Source organism: Lactuca saligna, chromosome 5 (assembly GCF_052625555.1).
Source record: "Lactuca saligna cultivar CGN05327 chromosome 5, ASM5262555v1, whole genome shotgun sequence".
Classification (NCBI taxonomy): Eukaryota; Viridiplantae; Streptophyta; class Magnoliopsida; order Asterales; family Asteraceae; genus Lactuca; species Lactuca saligna.
Genome location: NC_136421.1, coordinates 104391926 through 104412387, shown reverse-complemented (window position 1 = coordinate 104412387; position 20462 = coordinate 104391926). Strand labels below are relative to the sequence as shown.

Here is a 20462-nt window from a genome sequence, read left to right as displayed (position 1 = left end):
TCTAGGAAAAATATGCTGGAAAATATTTATTTCAATAATTTTTGGTATTAAAATGTCAAGAAAATTGATTTAAGGACCAAACCGGAAAGTATTTAAATAAAGGGTTGAAAAAGTAAATTTTTACAAACAAGGAGGGGCTGAAAACAGAAAATTTTCAAGGCTAATTCAATGCATGCAATTTGACCAAATGATGGTACCACGACTATCGACGAAATACAATACATTACAACACCAAAAGTCGTTGTTAAACAAATTGGTTCGGTCTCGAACCAATAAAAATCCGAAACTACTAACACGACGACACTATGACACTACGACATTACGATTCATAACTAATAACGTTTGGGAATTCAATATACATGCGAGTGTGCACAGACGTCTACGCACCATCTTTGGGCCCCAAAAGTGTAAAATCTTGTTTGTTGAGCCTAGCTAGCCCAATGACCTGATCTTAAGGCCCGAAGACCTCTATCTTACGAAGTGTTGGGTTTTACCGATCCGACATAATGTAAAAGGACTTTCAATGGCTTGTATACTACTGGTCCCCAAGGGTCCTTTGGTATTGCTAGTAGAGTCTACCTTTTCATGCGAGGCGGGTCTGGGACCCCTCGTACCTTTTTATCCCCAACCGGCTAATGGAGTCATCGAGGCCTTCGTGTCCTCGTTCTCTTCGGGTGTGGGACTACACGTAGTCAGGGCGGTTGGATAACGTGATTGGTACGGACGACGCCTACGGGATCGTTAGTATTGCTATAGACTAGTCATTTGTGTAACGTGGGTTTGTAGCAAATAATCATGCTCAAAAATAATCCAACGTCGCCTGGTACTGATAATTTCACGTGTTGCAATTGTTTCAATGTACCTTCATGCAATTCAAAGAATTAGGAAAACATCGGGTTTTCCTAGGGTATTTCAATACATACGGATTCGGAATGCACACAATTTTAAATGAACAATTTTTACAAGTATAGAAACAAACAAGCATACCTATGGATCTTCACACCTTTTTGACTATACTATTTTCAGAAAATATCGGATTTTTTGGTGGTTTTTCAAAACATTACAAACATTGGATTTTAAACATTACTTATGAACTCACCAACATTTCATATGTTGACATTTTTCAAAATACTTGTATTCTCAGGTAACAGATAAAGTGAAGGATGAATTGTACTCTATGACGTTTTGCTGTGGTTTAATTTTGTATCGAACAGTTATTTTTGAGAAAGTAATGTTTTGGAACAATGTAATGGATGTAAACGCTACCAGTTGTATCATTCCAAATGTTGGTGATGTATAATGTTATGTTTCATGTATATTCATTGTGATGGTATTCAATTGAGTCACGACAACCCCCGGACGTTTCCGTCGTCTGGTTCGGGGGTGTGACAGTGCTGAACCGCCTCCGAACGCGGGGCGTACGGGCGTACGCAGCGCGTACCCGTACGTCATCACTTACGTATTTCGGATGGAGCGGGTCAGATGGGACGGCGGGTCGGGTAGCTTAGCATAGGGCGACGTGGACGATCCGAGGTCGTGCCCTCGAGTACGCGGGGCGTACGAGGGTACGCGGCGCGTACCTCGGCCCTAGGCTGACTCCTCTTCGGATAATACCGAATTTTTAATAAAAATTATATATAAATTATTTATCAAACTTCAAAAATTCATATCTCCTTCATACGAACTCCGTTTTCGACGTTCTTTATATCCCCGCGAAAGTGAGACTACGATCTACAACTTTCGTTTAGATTCCGTTGGCAAATTCCGAAATTATTTTTATTATTTATTTATTAAAATGACGTGATTAAGGAATCTCTTTAAAAATTCATAACTTCTTTATCTGACGTCGGTTTTTGCCAGACTTTTTACCGTTGAAATACCATTGTCGAGATCTTCGATTCTCGTTTTGGTCATTCCGGCCAAATGTCGCTCGATCTCCGTTTCGAGTTTTTAGCTGTCTGTTGCTGAGCTGAACTTGGAAAAATCATAACTTCAATATACGAAGTCGGATTTGGGCGTTCTTTTTACGTACGATCATGGTTTAATGAGATTTAAACATAGAAGAATTTAAATAGAAACTTTTTGGACATTTTATTATCAAAGTTAATTTGTAACTCAAAAATGTTTACAATACTTGACCTATTAGGCCATTACAAAGAGTTGAAATATCGGGTCGTCACATATACTATGGAGGTTGCTTGTCAACCTTCATGCCTTGTCCATGCTTCTTGAATATAGGAGAGTTACTTTATATTATTTTAATGTAAAACCCTTACCTTCCATGATCTATATAAGAGATGCGTGAGGCTTGCATTTGTAAAAAGTAAAACACTCTCTTCTTCTTCCTTTCTTCTCACCAAAACCGTAAATAGCATGGAGCTACTTCTCATGTTTTTCTTTTGAAGATCATTCAAGTCCTTGGTGGTTCAAAGTGCTTCTCCTTTAATGATTATTTAAGTTAAGCACTTAAAAGCTTAAGAAGTACTTTATACAAAAAGGAACTAGCATTCCAAGTGTCTTAATCTTGATAGTGGATACTGTAGAGAAGATCATGTTCTTTGATCTTTACATCTTCATCAACACCCCAAAACCAAGTGGGTCCAAAGGCTTCAAATGTTATCTCTAAAACATCCCATGGTTGTTTTTATTTCAATCTAACCTCTATAAATGAATTCATGATGGTTTAGTTTTGTTATGACCTAAAAATAAACTTGTTATTTTTAAAGTCTTCCGTTGCCGTTTTTGTGGAAAACAAACTTATATTTCGTATCAAAACCCAACAAAAAGGGATTAAGGTTATGGTTTATGAGGTTTGAGGGTGATACTCAGGGGACCATTAGACTCCATAAAGTTGCCAACTTTATGAATTCCTTTGATTCAAGCTTACTCAAACATGAGGAATCATGGAAACTTAGATCTAGCAACATTAAGCAATAAAGTTTTGATCTTGGACACTTACAAAGGTCTAGAATGAGTACAATATGATAATGAGGTTTCCTTACGGGATCCACGACTAGAACACCTTCTTTTACTTCTTTTTCTTCTTCAAGCTACCAAATGCTCTGACAGGCCAAGAACCACCAAAAGCGATTAAGGTTAAGGTTTTTATGGGGTTTGAGGGTGATGGAGGCTAATAACGAACCCTAAAATCGAGCCAATGGGGTTTAAATATGAAGGAAACCCCAAAAGATCATGGGCTTAGGCTGTAGTCGTCTTCACGCCGTGACCACCTATGTGTCAAGTCGTCAGCACAGCCTAGATGCACGTTCTTCACTTTCCCTTGTCATTTTGTGACCTCTCTATGGTCACATCGTGACACCCGATTTTTCCCAAAAACCATGCTTTTGACTCCTTAATGCCCTAAATCGATCCATCCTGGAAAACAGGTTTTACAAGCTTGGATGCATATTTGGAGCTTAGTGGAGCTAAAAACACCTGTGGAAGCTGGAACATGGGTTAGATTTGCTAAAATTGAAGAGTTCGCATTCGGAACACGTGTTTTTGAGTTTACACGATCGTGTTTTTGGGTATCTGGTTGTGTTTTTGATCGTGCTTCTCCGGCGTAACTTTTTCAAGCCAAAAATCAAGTTTCAAGAATGTGAATGACTTACATGATTGTGCTTTTCTATAAAACACGATCGTGTTTTTGAGAAAAGTGTCCAAAATAACATCATACTTCATTAAACGAAAAAAAAAACGAGGATTTTCAAGACTTTCGGGCAAAAACACGATGGTGTTTTTCCCAAAAATACGATCATGTTTTTTTTTTTTAATAAATGATGTTTTTTGTTGTTGGCTCGTATATAATGACCTCTTATCTGATCAGTTTAACCCTAGACGTTCCTAGAAGACCAGGGATGAATTTTGGAAGCGATTTCTACACTTTTTCATAAATTCCTGAAGATATGAAGGTCATTGATCATCTCATTCATTTAGTTTAGTAAGATTAGTAGTTTAATTTGCTAAACCCTAGATTTCAATTCTACAAAGATTAGTACTTTTATGGAATCAATCATTAGACTTGGTTTTTATTGACTGATTCTATCTAGTTATTCAGTTTTGTGCATAATGAATGTTTGATTTTAGTTTTTTTTAGTCTGATCACCTAATTTAAGATTAAATCAATCTATTTAATCAGTTGTTGAAATCCTTAACTGTTTTGATAAACTGGTAATAAGTAACAAGTAATGGATCGGTTATGTGTTGGAAATTGACTCTGTTGTAGACTGAAATTTCATATTTTTACACTTTCGATCCTGTGAGAAGTATTGAATATTACTGGGAATTTTACACATATCATAATGCTGCTCTTCTAACTTGATTAAGAGTTTGTTTAATTAGGTTAGTAAAACATTAAGATTAACTAAAGAGCTTTGGTTAATTAACTTGGTAAATGAGAACTTACTAAAGCTTGTTAGTATTTATCAATACCAGTTTAGATATAACACATTTTAAATAACCAGGTCTGGGTTAATTGCATGATTAGGAAAATCATAACATAACTGAATTCACTTTTATTACTGAATTTTCTTAAGTTTATTTCACTGCAATTTCTAGTTTTAATTAACAATCAAAAACCCTCTTTTATATTTTTTATTTTATGACTAGTGTGTGCCTTATGCAAAGAGGCATTGATCATTAGGCTTTGTCATTGAGGATTTGACATTACTTCCTTGTGCTACCCATTAGTGCAACCAAACAGTGAATTTATTATTTGTTTAAGACGTCCACGACAACGCTTTAACAATCTACCAAGGCAACATCCATGCTTGAAGATCTCGCTAAGGTTGTTATTGTTAAGTCATTTACTGAAGAAATATTAAATAATAATCTCCACTATATTTACGTCATCGATTACGTGTTAAATCTTGATTTTTATTTTATATTTGACAAAAGCTCCAAACAACCTTGTTAGTCTATGTTAATTTATTGTTAGATATGAAGGAATAAAGGAAAGTAAATTGCTATGTTAATCGGTAAAACCTAAAATACAAAAAGTAAAGGAGAAATTGAAAAATAGAGCTATGAAAATACATAATAAATGTGTTGCAAACAAAACATAACGATAAACTGATTATTTTTATCATTCCAAACGGCCAAGGAAATGTATAATCAAACAAATAACACGAGTCAAACTTTAGACCTAATACTAAGGCCTCTAACTTAATCACACCTACCTTAATAATAACTATCAAAACAACTTCTTATATATAATTGAAATTCCATCTTTTTAATCTTATTAATTTATTAACCCCAATATGTAAATGACTTGCATGAGTAATTATCTTTTCGTTTTGTTTACATTTAGGTAACTTCATTTTTTTTATACACATTTGACCATTTAACAAGTTAAATGCTTAATGTGCAAATTTTTTTTGTATATATATATATATATATATATATATATATATATATATATATATATATATATATTTCTTAAGGTTTTTTTATAATTTCTTACGACCCTTTTATGATATTTTTTTTATATAGGTTTTTCGAATACAATATTTTAAACTTTGCTTATAATTATTTTTAAAACTTTTTTTATATTTTCATATAATTTTAATACAAGTGCTTTTAAACAAAATATTTTATAAATATTTTAAAATTTTCTTATAAGTTTTAAATGTTTTAAACAAAATATTTATTAACTAAAAAGTAAAGTTTAAAATTAATAAATACTTAATTAATATTTACATTTGAAAAAAATAATACAAACAAATATGAAAAATAAAATCACTATTAAAAATAGGGAAATAACTTATTAGAATAATTAACTTTTCGTTTTATTCATATATGTGTATAACAAATTAAATAAACAAACCTATAAAAATAAAAAAATTATCTAAAATACCAAATGGATTACGTCTGAAAAAAATTTATTAATCAACAAAACACTCCAGTAATTTATAATTGGATAAGTCACACCCTAGGATGGTATCTTTCAATTGGGCCAACGGTCCTACCGTCAACGCAAAGAACACACCCAAAAAAAACAAAAAGGACCGTACTTCCCCCTATTCTTCATAGAGAGATACAGAAAGAGATTATGCTGAGGCACTGAGCTGAATTCAATCTGGTTCGATTTCTACACATCTACAGTTTATCCGTCGATTTCCATGTTTCTTCCGATCAAATCGACTAAGGGGATGTGTGGAGTTTGCTTCTATTTCCTTCGTCTCTTGAATTCTTCTCCCGCCATAAATAGGAGTCACCATCATTGATGCTCGAGCTTTATTTCCTAGCAGTCGAGCGATTATGCTATTGCACGAGATGAGGCTACTGTTTTTCACATCGCTAAAACCCTAATCCAAGTAGTCAGTACGAGTATGTCGAGGTAAGAAAACCCTAATTTTTATGATTTTGCAAAATTGCTGTTTTTGGTATACGATTGGCTGCTTTTAGATTTCTATGCGTTTCCCACCTGTCTTTCACTATCTGTATCTCGGCTTTGTTTTTTGTTGACTTCGATTTTTACGAAGGAAATAGATTTCGAATGCAAAATTGATATGTATGTGATTGTAACTTTACGCCAACTTCATTTCACCTGTAGTACTTGTTGCATGTTAACCGATTTGTCTAAATTTTTTGAAGTCATATGGATGCTAAAGTTGAAAAGCGAACGCCATTGCACATTGAGTCAAAACTTACACTTTTTTGGAACGGATTGAACACATGTCAGTTATGATTAGAAAGTAGAAACATCTGTCACTATGATTTGTGCATGGACCTACTGTACAGTGATATTACTAATTTGACTTTGTTTAATTGTTCTTTTGTTTGTATTTTTCTTTTGGGGCATTTCATCTCCAGCTGCCATAAGTCATGGCTTAGGATATATTAGGACATGATAGCTTAGTCATGTACTCATGTTAAGTCTTGTTGGATATTGTTGAAAAGTTTTACTGCATATGAACAAAGGGGGGCCTAGCCCTTGTGTTTCTTTATCCATCTTCTAGTTTTGAGACATGGCTTCATAGAATCAATAAATGATGGGAAGGACTCAACATTTGATTATTTTATTGCATTTCATTGGTGATCTGATAGTCAAAGATTGATAATTTGCAAGTAAACTTTGATCTTCATCTTGAAAGTCTTAGGTTTCTATATATAGGGACGATATTAGGAACCTAAGTGCATACTTTTTTAATATTTTGAATCTAAAAGTAGAAATTTTGCATCAAAAGTTATGATGAATGGTGTTTTAAACAATATTTTCAGTATGCCTCAAGATGATGCAACAGTTCATTTTTATTTCAATCCTACAATGTTTTTATGTGCATTATAATACTATTAGATATTGATTACAGTACATTTAACTGTTACTATCGCTAGGCATCTTAGACATTTGACTAGTAGTCATATATTCTTATTTAATAATGTATGTTGTCTATTTCTGGATTCATTTTGCTATAGAGGGAGTTACATGTTGTAGTTTTGAACTACTTTTGAGTTATAACAATTGCACGACAGTTTGATATTAAAGTTTATCAGCAAATCATACTATTTGGGAAAAGAGTTTTAGATTTCCATTTCACTTTACAATCTTATGTTCGTTTCCTTCAAATTCAATAGAGAAAACTTGTCTTGTATCATATTAGTTTACAAAGGGTAATCTCTTGATCTCTCTTTTTCTGCCTCTCCAACTACCCGTTCTTCTTTTATATCATTCATCTTGGTAGAAAAAAAGATATTATGGACTTGAATGATAGTCTTAAATGGAATGATTTTGTACCTTTATGAGTTTTTAACGTACAATGTCTTAATACAAAAAAATATGAAAGTATAATGCTATAATACAATGGATATTCCAAAGTACAATGTCTTAACAAGAGAAAAATTGAAAGTTCAATCGCATGAATCTAATAGACTTTGAGTTCCTCATAACCTGTGTAATGGTTATGGAGTTCCAAAACATGCAGGCAAAGATTAAGGCCTTAATTTATTTATATATTTATATTATTTGAGCTCTGTCTGCATAGTTGATAGCTAAAATGAATTAGAGAAAATGACAGCACAATTGGACTCATATTAATTAAGGCTCAATCCAAAAAATAGCAATGCAGATTGCAGAATCATCTATTTGTTTATTACAGCATCATACTTGTACATCTTTCTTACAGCAATACACTTCCCATTTTTTCTTATTAAGATATTTTACTTTGAGATATTAAACCAAGTTATCATTGTACTTTCAGTTTCTTTCTTATTAGGACATTGTTCTCTGATACATCTACTTAATTATAGCAGTAAAAGTTACTTTGAAACATATTCCCTTTTATATTCACCTTTCAGGAACCGACATGAAACATATATTTTCATTTATGATTTATCTGTTTATTAGCATTGTATTTGTTTATCTTTCTTGTACTTTCCTTGTTTTCATATTACTTTCAAAATTTTCTTGAAAAAATTGCTTAAGAACTGATGTGAATCATACTTTTATTTCTTTCAGTTACAGCACTGTGGTTTCCATTATTTTTTTTTTCTTATTAAGACATTATACGTTGAAAAATCCACTCAATTATAGCATTATATTTTCAAGTATTTTTCTTATCAGGATATTTTACATTTCTACCTTGACAATTTATATGTAAAAATGAGTGAAATAAACGAAAGTACACTGCTATTTCATGCATCTAACCTTTTGATTTCCACTTCCTTTCAGGAACTGATACGAATTGTGAAACTACACTATGAACTTAAGATCAAAACTGGGTGCAACAGTATTCAAAACCAATGGTCAAAGGGAGGACGAAGGAGAGTCAAAAGTCGAACCCTATGTAGGGCTAGAATTCGATACACCAGAAGCCGCACAAGAATTCTACAACACTTACGCAACTCAAACCGGATTCAAAATCAGAATCGGTCAACTCTACAGGTCAAGAGTCGATGGCTCAGTTATTTCTAGAAGATACGTCTGTTCAAAAGAAGGCTTCCAAACCACTTCCAGAACCGGTTGTCCCGCCTTCATCAGAGTCCAAAAGGGCGATTCTGGAAAATGGGTTTTAGCCAACATTAAAAAAGAACACAACCATGATATGGACGTCTCCGGTGACGGTGATGGCGGCGATGTCTCCGGTGGTGAAGTCCAGACGCCCGTCACACAAAAAAAAGCTCCTCCGCCTCCGAAACCGACCACAACCCCGAGGAGCGGAATCCGGTCGGCGGATGGTGACGGTTCGTCGGGAATACTTGATTTGAAACGACTCAAACGCGGGGAAATGGAACCGGAATCGGAATCGCAACCGCTTGGTGACCCGTTTAAAGGTCTGGAATTCAATTCCGCTAACGAAGCGTACAAATTTTACAACAATTATGCCGCGAATCTCGGTTTCAAAGTCCGAATCGGTCAACTATTCCGGTCAAAAAACGACGGATCGATTACATCGAGACGATTTGTATGCTCAAAAGAAGGCCACCAACATCCTTCACGAGTCGGATGTGGGGCCTTCATGAGAATCCAACACGACGATTCCGGTAGATGGGTGGTTGACCGGTTGTCAAAAGAACACAATCACGAACTCGACTCGCCGGAAACCACCACCCGCCGGAAAAACTCCAAGTCGTCTAAGGAGGAGTTAGCCGCCGGATTAGACAATTTGGATTTACTCGAAACAAACGGTGGTCTTAGTCTTGTGGAACGGGACCGGGGTAGCGGGATCGGGTCCCGCTGGTATAACGTTCTTCTTGAATATTTTCAATCCCGTCAAGCGGAAGATACCGGATTCTTCTACGCGTTAGAAGTCGATAACAGCCGTCTGATGTCCGTGTTTTGGGCAGATGGACGGTCGAGATTTTCTTGTACACAATTCGGTGACGCGGTGATTTTCGACACGTCATACCGGAGTGGAAGTTACTCCGTTCCGTTTGCATCATTTTACGGCATCAACCACCACCGGCAACCGGTGCTCCTAGCCTGCGCTTTAATCTCCGATGAATCCGAAGACTCGTTCACATGGGTCTTCAAGACGTGGGTCCGGGCAATGTCCGGCCGCCGCCCGGTCTCCATCATCGCTGACCAAGATAAACCGATCCAAAACGCGATCTCAACTGTTTTTCCGGCGACCCACCACCGGTTCTCCGCCTGGCAAATCCTCCAGAAAGAACGCGAAAACCTAGGGGCGTTATGGTCAATCGACGAGTTTAAATTCGAATACGAAGCTTGTATTTCACAAACGCAAACCGCTTCCGAATTCGATTCCGCATGGAACCTTCTTACCACAAAGTACAATCTTAAAGACAACGCGTGGCTAAAAGAAATGTACATCACGCGAAAAAGCTGGGTCCCGCTTTACTTAAAGTCAACTTTCTTTGCGGGAATTCCAGTCAACGGGTCAACAAAACCCTACTTCGATCCGTTCTTGACACCGCAAGTCCCGCTAAACGAGTTTTTAATCCGGTACGAAAAAGCAATCGAACATCATCGCGAAGAGGAACGAAAAGAGGATTTTAGTTCGTTTAATTCACAAATTGTTCTGCACACAAAAGATCCTCTAGAAGAACAATGTCGACGGTTGTACACAATAACTGTCTTTAAAGTCTTCCAGAAGGAGCTTCTAGAAAGCTACACTTACGTTGGGATAAAAATCAACATCGAGGGAGCTATCAGTCGTTATCTGGTCCAAAGATGTGGGAATGGTGACGAGAGAAACACGGTTGCGTTTAACGGCTCTAACCTTAACATCACTTGCAGTTGTCGGATGTTTGAGTTCGAAGGGGTTTTATGTCGGCATGCATTGAAGGTTTTTCAGATTATGAATATAAGGGAAATCCCGTCTAGGTACATTTTGCATAGGTGGACGAAAAACGCGAAGTATGGGATTTTAAGGGATGTGGATTCTGGGGGTGGAGGACAGGATTTTAAGGCGTTGATGGTGTGGAGTTTGAGGGAAGAGGCGCATAGTTATATTGATGCGGGGGCGGCTTCTATTGAAAGATATAAGCTGGCGTTTGAGATTTTGCAGGAAGGCCGAAGGAATTTGTGTTGGCAGAATTGATCGGGAATGTGTTTTCTACTTTTTACTTTTGGTATTTTTGGATTTTTAAACTTGGTTTAGGGTTTAAGATTGGTAATGTTATGGAGTTTGCATGTAATTTGGTGGGAGGTTTTTTATTTGCCAAGTAGGATGAGCGAAAACCATGTCATCCTTCTGTGATTTGCACTTTGGATTTTCTGCATCTTAAGTGGCGACTATTAACCTGTGTCTTTTTAGTTTGATGTGTTATTGCTTTTTTTTTTTTTTTTTTTTTTTTTGATGGATTAAATATGGACATTATTTTATTATTTTGGTAAACTATATATGAGTGTTTCTCTTTTATTTAGTGTTGCAAGAATAACATGATATAGAAAATTAGAGAAATGAAGATTTCCCTGTTAAGTTACAACTTTCGTATAAATTTTGTAAAATTTATTTTCTTTGCTGTTACTTTTCCTGTATATTTTTTGATCGTTTATCGTTTATTTGGACATCTCACTTTATCGGACAATACACTTGATAGGAAAAAAAGGAAAAAGTGCCTAAGTCATTAAAAACAATTTTTTTTTTTTTTTATTTTTTTATTTTTTTATTTTTTTTTTTAATTATCTTTTTGTTTTTTGGGTGTACTTAACAAATATCCAAGAGTTTTTTTTAAAGCTTTTCTTATAATTATGTGGAAAATGAATAAAATAATATTTTTGTTGGTTAGTTTCCATGGATATGTATTGAACTATAAGCTTATCGATTAGAAATGAAGGAGAAATAAAATCATATTACCAATTTACATGGTAGAAAAACAACAAAATACTTTTTCGGATAATATCCAAAACTACTTATAAAACACCACATTTGTAAGTTATACAAAACAATATAAACTCGTTGGACCCTGTCCATCTTTGTGGGTGCAAAGAATAACGAACACATGCTTATGTTAAGGTGAAAGAAGAAGAAATGTTTTATGTTTGAAATGGTTTTGTATACCAAATGAGCCGTTGGGGCTTATTATTAACTAGAAAATAGAAATTGCCTCTTTCCCATTTCGTGGGGATGCAAGTCAGTTTCCGTTTTCCGGGGGCATGATCTCTAAAATTTCTATTAAGAAGGGACCATTTTTCTCGTTCATTTAAATACATGATCATTTGCTATAAAAATATTCTGCATGAAGATATTTCTGTATATTACAAGGATAATTTTGTACACAAGGACTAAACTTATCAACATGTGAAAATCGTGTGATCAAAGTCTCAAACCCAAAAAACATACTATTTAAACACATGGATAATTTCTATAAAAAATACATATGTATCTTTCTATAAATTATAAGGACAATTTTTAAAATGTATTTTCTATACAAAAACCAAACCTGCCATTACAAAAGTATTGTAACCCAAAATCTAAAACCTAGACTTAAAAAAAATAGATAACGACATTTTCTGTAAGTTACAAGTACAATTTTCGTAATTTATTTTCTACATAGGAACCAAACCTACCAAGATACGAAACTATGGCAAAAGACTAAAAATCAACTTTTTATTATAAAAGGCAAAATTCTAAAAGGCAAACTATACTAACTTTTTATTATATAGAGTTAATTATATGAATGGTCCATGTGGTTTGAGTAATCTGTACGGTTGGTTTTTATTTTTTATTTTTTTATAAATTCAGACTGTCCTTAAGATGTATTTTTGTTGTGCAATTGGTTCTTGACCTAAAAAAAGAGAGACTATTTTATCCTTATTTGATTTTTTATATTTTGAATCAATTTACATAATTATATTTATTAATAATAAAAAACAATGTCCCAAAATAATTTTTTTTATCTCCTGAACTCTCATGTATACACCCTAATCCCTTTATTAATTTCACTAAAACCGTTTCCCACCTTCCTCATTTCTCTTTGCCACTAGAGCTTCCACAAAAGCAAATGATGTTGCTGATATTTGTTACTCGTCATCTATTTTTGTCAGAACTAACACCACCGTCGTAATCAACCTTCACCATTCACGACTCCTAGAACCATGTCTGTCCTTCGATGCCTTTTTCGGTGAAAAAGTCGGGTAGTGACCAAATGCGTAACACAATTACATCTTAGGGATTATCCAAGTTTAAAAAAAAAAAGTTAGGAATCAAATGCACAGATTATCCTAAACCACAAGGATCATTCGTACAATTTATTTTATTATATATAATAATTAGGGTAAATTACAACAATCGTTCCTTTTGCAGGTGTTAAAATGCAGTTCAGTCTCTATTTTTAAAGATTAACTTAGATTGTCACTCGTTTGCATAACACTTGTACGTTTCGTCTGTGATATATGTTTTTGTTGTGAATTTAGTCCACACCACATTTGGAATGACCATAATGTATGTGGATATTTATTTATAATTAATCTAGTATTAGTTATTATTATTTATAACTAAAAAAAGAAAATAAAAAACAACCTTCTCTAATCTCTATCTCTCTTAGGACAATACCACAACCACCTCCGATGTCACTATTTCTAGCCATTCTTCTTCAACACCCGCTCCTAGTTTCCCTAACCCATTTACCAGGTATCCTTCACTTCTGAATCCTCAAATTATTGTTAATGATCGAAGACAACATAGTAACCCAAAACACACACACATGTATGTGTTTTGATGTGATATCGAGATAGAGGGAAAGTGAGATGGAGATGTAGCACGATATAGAGAAAGAAATAGGTTAAGGGAGACAAAATCGATGAAAGGGAAAAAGGATACCAGAGGAAACAGTTGAAGGTTTCTTCTCTGATTTCTGTCCTTCCCTCGTTCCCTCATTCTTCGTCCTTCTCAAATCCAAAATTTGAAACTAATTCGGCTTTTGATTTTGATTTTGAGTTTCGGATCAGGTTAGTTTGATTTTATTTTGATGGATTTGTCTTGGACTTGATTTTGATCGGTTACTTGTTGCGACTTTGAAGATGAAGATAAGTTGAGACTTCGATTGCAGTGAGATCTCATGAACTCATGATTTCGATTGCTTCTGGGTGTCATTTATGTTGACTGAATCTTATTGGTATTTCAAGGTTTCGAAGATTGAATTGTTGTTTCGATGGTGATGATGGTTTGGGAATAGGTGAGAAAAGGGGTATGAAGGTAGAAGAAAACGTAGGAAAGGGAAGGGGATGGTGTTTGCGGTGATAAGTGGTGGTTTCGGAGGTACTGACACTGATATGTGGTGGTGCCGGAGGAGCTAGCGGTGATAGGCGGTGGCACTGTCGAATCTTGTTGTAGATGGGGAAATGGAAGGGGGAGGGAGATTGGCGATGATTTTTTTCTATTTTAAACTGGTAAAGAAATAAAAAAATGAAAATAAATAAATTATTAAGAGCAAAATAGTTATTTCATGTCTATAGGGATGAACAAGAAAAAACAAACACACAAGTTAATTTTTGAAAAAAATTAACATATATTTTGAGATATGCACGGGACACGATTACTATCATTTACCCTAATAATTACCACTTAAAAGATACAACAATATAAACACCTCCATATCATAGTGTTTAATTCAATAAATTTTTTAGGTTATTTTTTCATTTTCTAAGTCCAAAATTGAACATTTATGGCAACACTATCCCTAACATACTTAAACATTAAAATTATGAGATTTCTTTACAAAAACCTTTTTTACCACTTATATCTATAGATGAGAACACATTTATATCTACATGTTTTTGCAGACTGTTTGTTTTTTAAAAAATTACAAACGTTAAAACTTTTGTGCGTCCTCTTCTTTAGAAAAAAACATAGACCAAAATTTGCGGCGGAAAAACATTTATCGTAGATATCTTCTTAGCAATAAAAAGGGAAATATTTTCTAAATAAATCTTCTTAAATTTTAATAGTTTAAGCAACAAGTATGGAGGGTCTTTTAAAGTAAATAGTATCTAACAATAAAATTAAGTAAATTAAATATGTAACAATAAGTATGGAGGGTTTTTTAAAAAATAAAAAAATATTAATTAGCAAATAAAAAACAAAAAAAATTTATATAATGTAAATGTTTTAAAATTATTCCAATTTTTTTTAGTACATTTTAATTAGAAGTTTATAAACTTTTAATTTTTTTAATACAACGTTTTAAACTAGTATTTAACGAAAGTAACAAAATTTGTGAAAAACTTTAAAAATGTTGTAAAAGACCGTTTAGAGATAAATGTATGAAACTTATAAAAAAAATTGTATGAAAGTGTAAAAAAACAAGTTAAAAGCTTGTAAGAAAAATTTAAAACATTTATAAAATATTTGGTTTAAAAGCACTTGTATTAAAATTATATGAAAGTATAAAAAAAAAGATCATAAGCAAAGTTTATTAGAAAAACCTATAGGAAAAAAATATCATAAAATTGTTGTAAGGAATTATAAAAAATCTTAAGAAATTTGTAAAAAAAATGTTCATATTTAGACAACTTTTTTTTATACATATTTTACCATTTAACTTGTTAACTGTGTCCACATATTTCCATTGTCCACATATTTCCATTGTCACCTGTTATAACAGGTGATAATGTTAATATGTAAACACATTTAACAAGTTAAATAGTCAAATGTGTACAAGAAAATGAAGTTACCTACGCGTGAACAAGACGAAAATGTAATTACCATCGCAAGTCATTTTCCCTATAATATTTGGATTTTCCTAAAAAAAATTGCTATAAACAATTAAGTTAATTTTGAATATACATAAAATACCTTATTTTGTTTGCATTGTTTTATGAAATCCTATTTGAGTATGATTTTCCAAGCCTATTTTATTTTCCAAGAAATACATACATTTAATTTAATTTTCAAAGAAAAAAAAATTAAGGTTAATTCAATATATGAAATAAATAATTAAAAAAAATTGTTATTGTGGTTTTATGAATTATATTCAAGTTTTGTAAAACTAAAATTTTATATTAGAATTTGAGTTGTAACATTTGATTTTCAGGTATTTATTTTATTAAATAAAGTGTTTAATTTTGAGATTTTAAGAGAAGTGAGGTTCTGGTGGAATCATGACATGCCCAATAGTAGGCATAACACACCCTATATGTTTAATGAAACCGTAATTCTTGGGCCTTGGACCATATATATAATGCACTAACATCTAGGTTTACCTTATATCAACCTACATTTCCCCCAGAGAAATCAGTGCTAGCAAAACCTAGCATCCTCCTCCCCCCTCTCATCTACCTCGTATGGTGAGTTTTATGTTTTAAAGTGAAGAAGCAAACTTGTTTTGAATGGGTTAGAAGTCCTGCTGTGTGCTAAAGGCCAACATAAAAGGATAGTCTAATTGATATTGTAGGCCTAAAGGGAGCGGTCCAGCTAAATGTTGTAGGCTCATGTACCATTTCAGCCTTGTGTTGTATGCCTTGTGTGCATACATTATATGTGTATTGTTGTGTGGGGTAGTTTGGGGGAACTCATTAAGCTTTGATTATAGTTGTGGATTTAAATGTTTTAGGTACTTCTAAGGATCAGTCCAAAGCAAATGTGTGGATGTACACATCATCCAATAGAGTTCATGATTTAAGAGATGTTTTGATATGATACTCTGATTTTGATTCCACGTTGTGAAACAATTATCTTTATGGTGTTTAATTTTTATGAAAACGACTTTTAATCCTGTTTAAAATTTTGAAAAATTTTACCTTAGTTTTTGAGACGTTACAAGTTGGAATCAAAGTCATGGTTTGAGGGATTTGAATGAAAAATCATGGGATTCGATACTCAAACTATGGATCTTCAAAATTTTCAAAACTATTTTAAAAATATATAATAAACTTAAAAAGGAGAAAGATGATGTGATGTGTACAGTCAGGTGAAGCTCAAGAGAAAGTTATCCTCCAAAATAACCACACTTGTTATATGGATATCTGTTGATATGCTAAATGTTATAACTCCATGCAAGTAAATAGGTTAGGGATCCTCAGGAATTACGTGATAAAATTACCTGATTTTGTGATGCTTCATCGCCTATGGGATTTCTTAGTTGTGTTATATGAAACTGACATTATTGTTGTTAGTAGATAAGCGTATGCCTCAAATTTGTGCATAATTAGGGTTTTATAGCCTTAGAATGCTTAATTTAATGTTACTTCCTATTCCTTTTTTGGTTGTGCGCTTAGGGTATAATCATATATTCGACTGTCTATTGGATCCGACATTGTGACAACCGTCAATTTCCGATCAAGACAAAGTCAACTGAAGTCAACAAGTCAAACCGTTCGACTCAAATTGCCCGTGGGTACTAGAGTTTACATTATGTAATTTCTAAACAACTCGCTATTCTAATGAGAGATCATAAATCAAAGTGTGTACATCAAGATCTCCTTAACCTAAAACTGTGGTACGTGGCGAGCCAAACCGATAAAACAATGTTGAATACTCATCGGGAGTGTGTAAGATCCTTAAACAAGGTTTAACAGGGTTTACGGACCTTGCATTGCGAAGCCGGACACTCAAAAATGTCACACACGAAACCTCTCTCAATCGTTTTCACTCTATCTCTCTTTATCTAGAATCTCTCCTAAATCTCTCCAAGCATGTCAAATCTCTCCCAAATCTCTCCCAAATCTCTCCTTGTATGAGAAACCTCTCCAAGCATGTCAAATCTCTCCTAAATCTCTCTTTGTATGAGAAATCTCTCCAAGAATATGAAATCTCTCACAAATCTCTCCCGAATCTCTCTCAATGGTTCTCGTAACTTTTTGAAGTCATTCGGGTCATTCCGACCTTTAACCAGGTCAAAAACGGCTTAAAACGGGGTAAAAACGAGTAAATTAGGCTTAAGGACCCGAAATCCCTCCCAAGGAGCCACACCCTCCTAGGGACCCGAAACCCCTCTTAGGAACCGAAGGCATCAGAAGCGAAAGCATGAGAAGCGAGCCATCAGAAGTGAAAGCATGAGAAGTGAAAGCATGAGAAGCGAACAAGTCAGAAGCGAAATCTGCTGAACCGAACCCGAAGGCTACTCTCAGGCCCGAACCTTGCACAACCCCGAACCCGAAGCTACTGTTCATTTCGGCCTATTTCACTCCTGATACTTCGGACCGAGCCTCCTTCTCGCTTCTTGCTCTTTCGCCTCGTCTCGCACTCACGGTCCCTTCCCCTCCTCTCGGTCTTTCTCTACTCGTCTCGGTTCCATCAGAGGCCGAACCTCCGGCCAGACTTCAGATTTTTGACACTTGTCACCCATTTTCAATATTTTTAACATTTTAAGCTCGTTTTTCGAGATTTTAACGCGGGATTTTCACTCAAACTCGTATTTTAACATAATAAACCCTATATATTCATAATTTAATCATATTTTCATGAAAATCCTTATTTAAATAAAAAAATCTAGTGGGTGAATAATTGAGGTGGAGTGTTGACTTTGCTTTACCTTTTGACACAAGCAACCACCCCCACACCCACTCTATGATCAGCCATGCCTCCCCACCTTACCTAGGTCACTTTAATATCCTTTCCACTCATTTACCAGCCATTTCTCATGTTCTAAGAGATGGAACATCCATCCTCTCTCTCCACTTCTCTTATTTGCTCTCATTTCACCAAGGATCCAACTCTACTTTTCTCTCAAACTTTCTCTATTAATTTCGAGATTTCAAGGCTGATCCTCAAGCTTTCTTACATTCTTGGTAAGTATAATGCATCCTCCTTGTAATAATTACACTCCATTCCAATCCGATCATAGATTGCTTACACAAATTACATCATTTTGGTGTTAGATTCTCGAAAATATTCAAGGCATCTTCAAGTGTTCTTGAGTTGAACACTTCCCTAATCCAACATTCATCCACTGAAACCAGTCAAGGTGAGTTCATACCCCTACATTTTTATGTTTTCTCAAGTTTTTAGGGGGGGGGGGGGGAATACAAGTTAAAATACCAAGAACATAACTAAACTTTTCTAACAACCTTCATCAGAAAAGTTCAACTCCATTCACGGACTGTTTTAGGAAACTTAAACATTTTTGATTTCAAAACTGTACAAGTTGAAATTAGTTCAAGTTCTTAGCTTTAAAATGACTACTTGCACATCTTCATACGATTTTTCTACAATTTATGGTGATTTAAAAAAAACTGCTTATCATTTCCAACACCAATCCGGTGATTATGGACTTTTTCACACAAGTTGGAGGTCATTAAAAATCATGATTAAAATTATGAGTAAACTAGACACATTTTGGGAACTTTCAGAATTTACGAATTTAGTTTTCGACTTCGTATGATTTTTCTATGACTTTTCTAAAACAACGCAGAAAGGTTAAATTTAGTTAACAACATATAAATTTCATAACACTTTGTATTATGTTGAGCAAAGCGTATAACAATAAGTTCTAAATTATTGAATGTGTTTCCTTATTAATTTATCATCATAATCTGAAACTTAGTTATTCATGATAAGATTATACATTCATTTAGAATAGTATATTAAGCTATAATAAGCATAGTTTATGGATTCATAACACTAATGCGTTTTCATAAAAGAGTTCTTATACATTACAAACGTTTTGGATAAACTATAATAGGTATATTTTATGATTCATCACATAACACACTCGTACAAAAAGGGTACATTTATACAAAAAGGTTCTACACTCACGCACACTACACGTAAACTCGTTAACTTAGAATATGAGACTATCTTTCCCTGTACGTCCGAGTACGGGATCCCAATTCCTGTAAGTTATAACCAAAATATCTTGTAGGGAGAGCGTGATAATTGTGTATAGATCTATATTAGGGTTGCCATCCCACACCTCGCTGCTAGCTACAGCCGGACCGGCAGGTCTACTGGTGACAAGAGTCATAGGATTAGGGTGTCTAAAAGACGTTGTGCAGGTTACCTCTAGTCATAGTATGGTTATAGCGACTCACATAGGGAGCTAACAATACATAAAGTTTACGGGACTTTTATAAAACAAAAGGGGTTTTATGTCGATTTAAAATCACGTTTATATCAATAAGTACAGATATTACTGTACACTGTTGGCTTTGGTATTTATGACTACACATCATTTGAAACCACTTTTATATCTTTGAGTATGGCCAATACTTGTTATTTCTCGGTCCTGGGATTTAGGACTACATATACATAATAAAGAAAATATTAGATTTTCTAGATACATATTCTAACGCTTTTACAAGGAAAACGGTTTACTTCTCTAACGAAATCTCTTCTGAACTCACCAACCTTTGTGTTGACACTTTTTCAAAACTACTTGTATTCTCAGGAATTCAGTGAAACAAGAAATCAACAACATTTTGAGGATGGGACGATAATTCGTCAAACAGTTCATTTTGTATCATAATGTAATTGATTTGAATCATGTAAACATATACTTTGGTGTAACCTTTTCAATTATACTTATGATGGTTGTATTTACTTTGAGCACTATTATACTCGTTGTTGTGATACTCTACATGAAGTCCTCCACCCCCGGACGTTTCCGCCATCCTTGGTTTG

At 34.2% G+C, this 20462-nt stretch overlaps 1 protein-coding gene across 1 annotated transcript; it reads left to right on the top strand.

The window, feature by feature from the left end:
• The first annotated feature begins 5958 nt into the window (after positions 1-5958).
• Positions 5959-11221, top strand: LOC145048609 (protein FAR1-RELATED SEQUENCE 7-like). The gene is made up of 2 exons (XM_078997144.1): positions 5959-6337; positions 8669-11221. Exon 2 carries the CDS (start codon positions 8697-8699, stop codon positions 10998-11000), a length of 2304 nt encoding a protein of 767 aa, XP_078853270.1. The 5' UTR covers positions 5959-6337; positions 8669-8696; the 3' UTR covers positions 11001-11221.
• The last annotated feature ends 9241 nt before the right edge of the window (positions 11222-20462 follow it).

Bases quoted from the DNA above. Each gene is read 5' to 3' on its own strand.
- LOC145048609 (XM_078997144.1), top strand. From the start codon at position 8,697: ATGAACTTAAGATCAAAACTGGGTGCAACAGTATTCAAAACCAATGGT.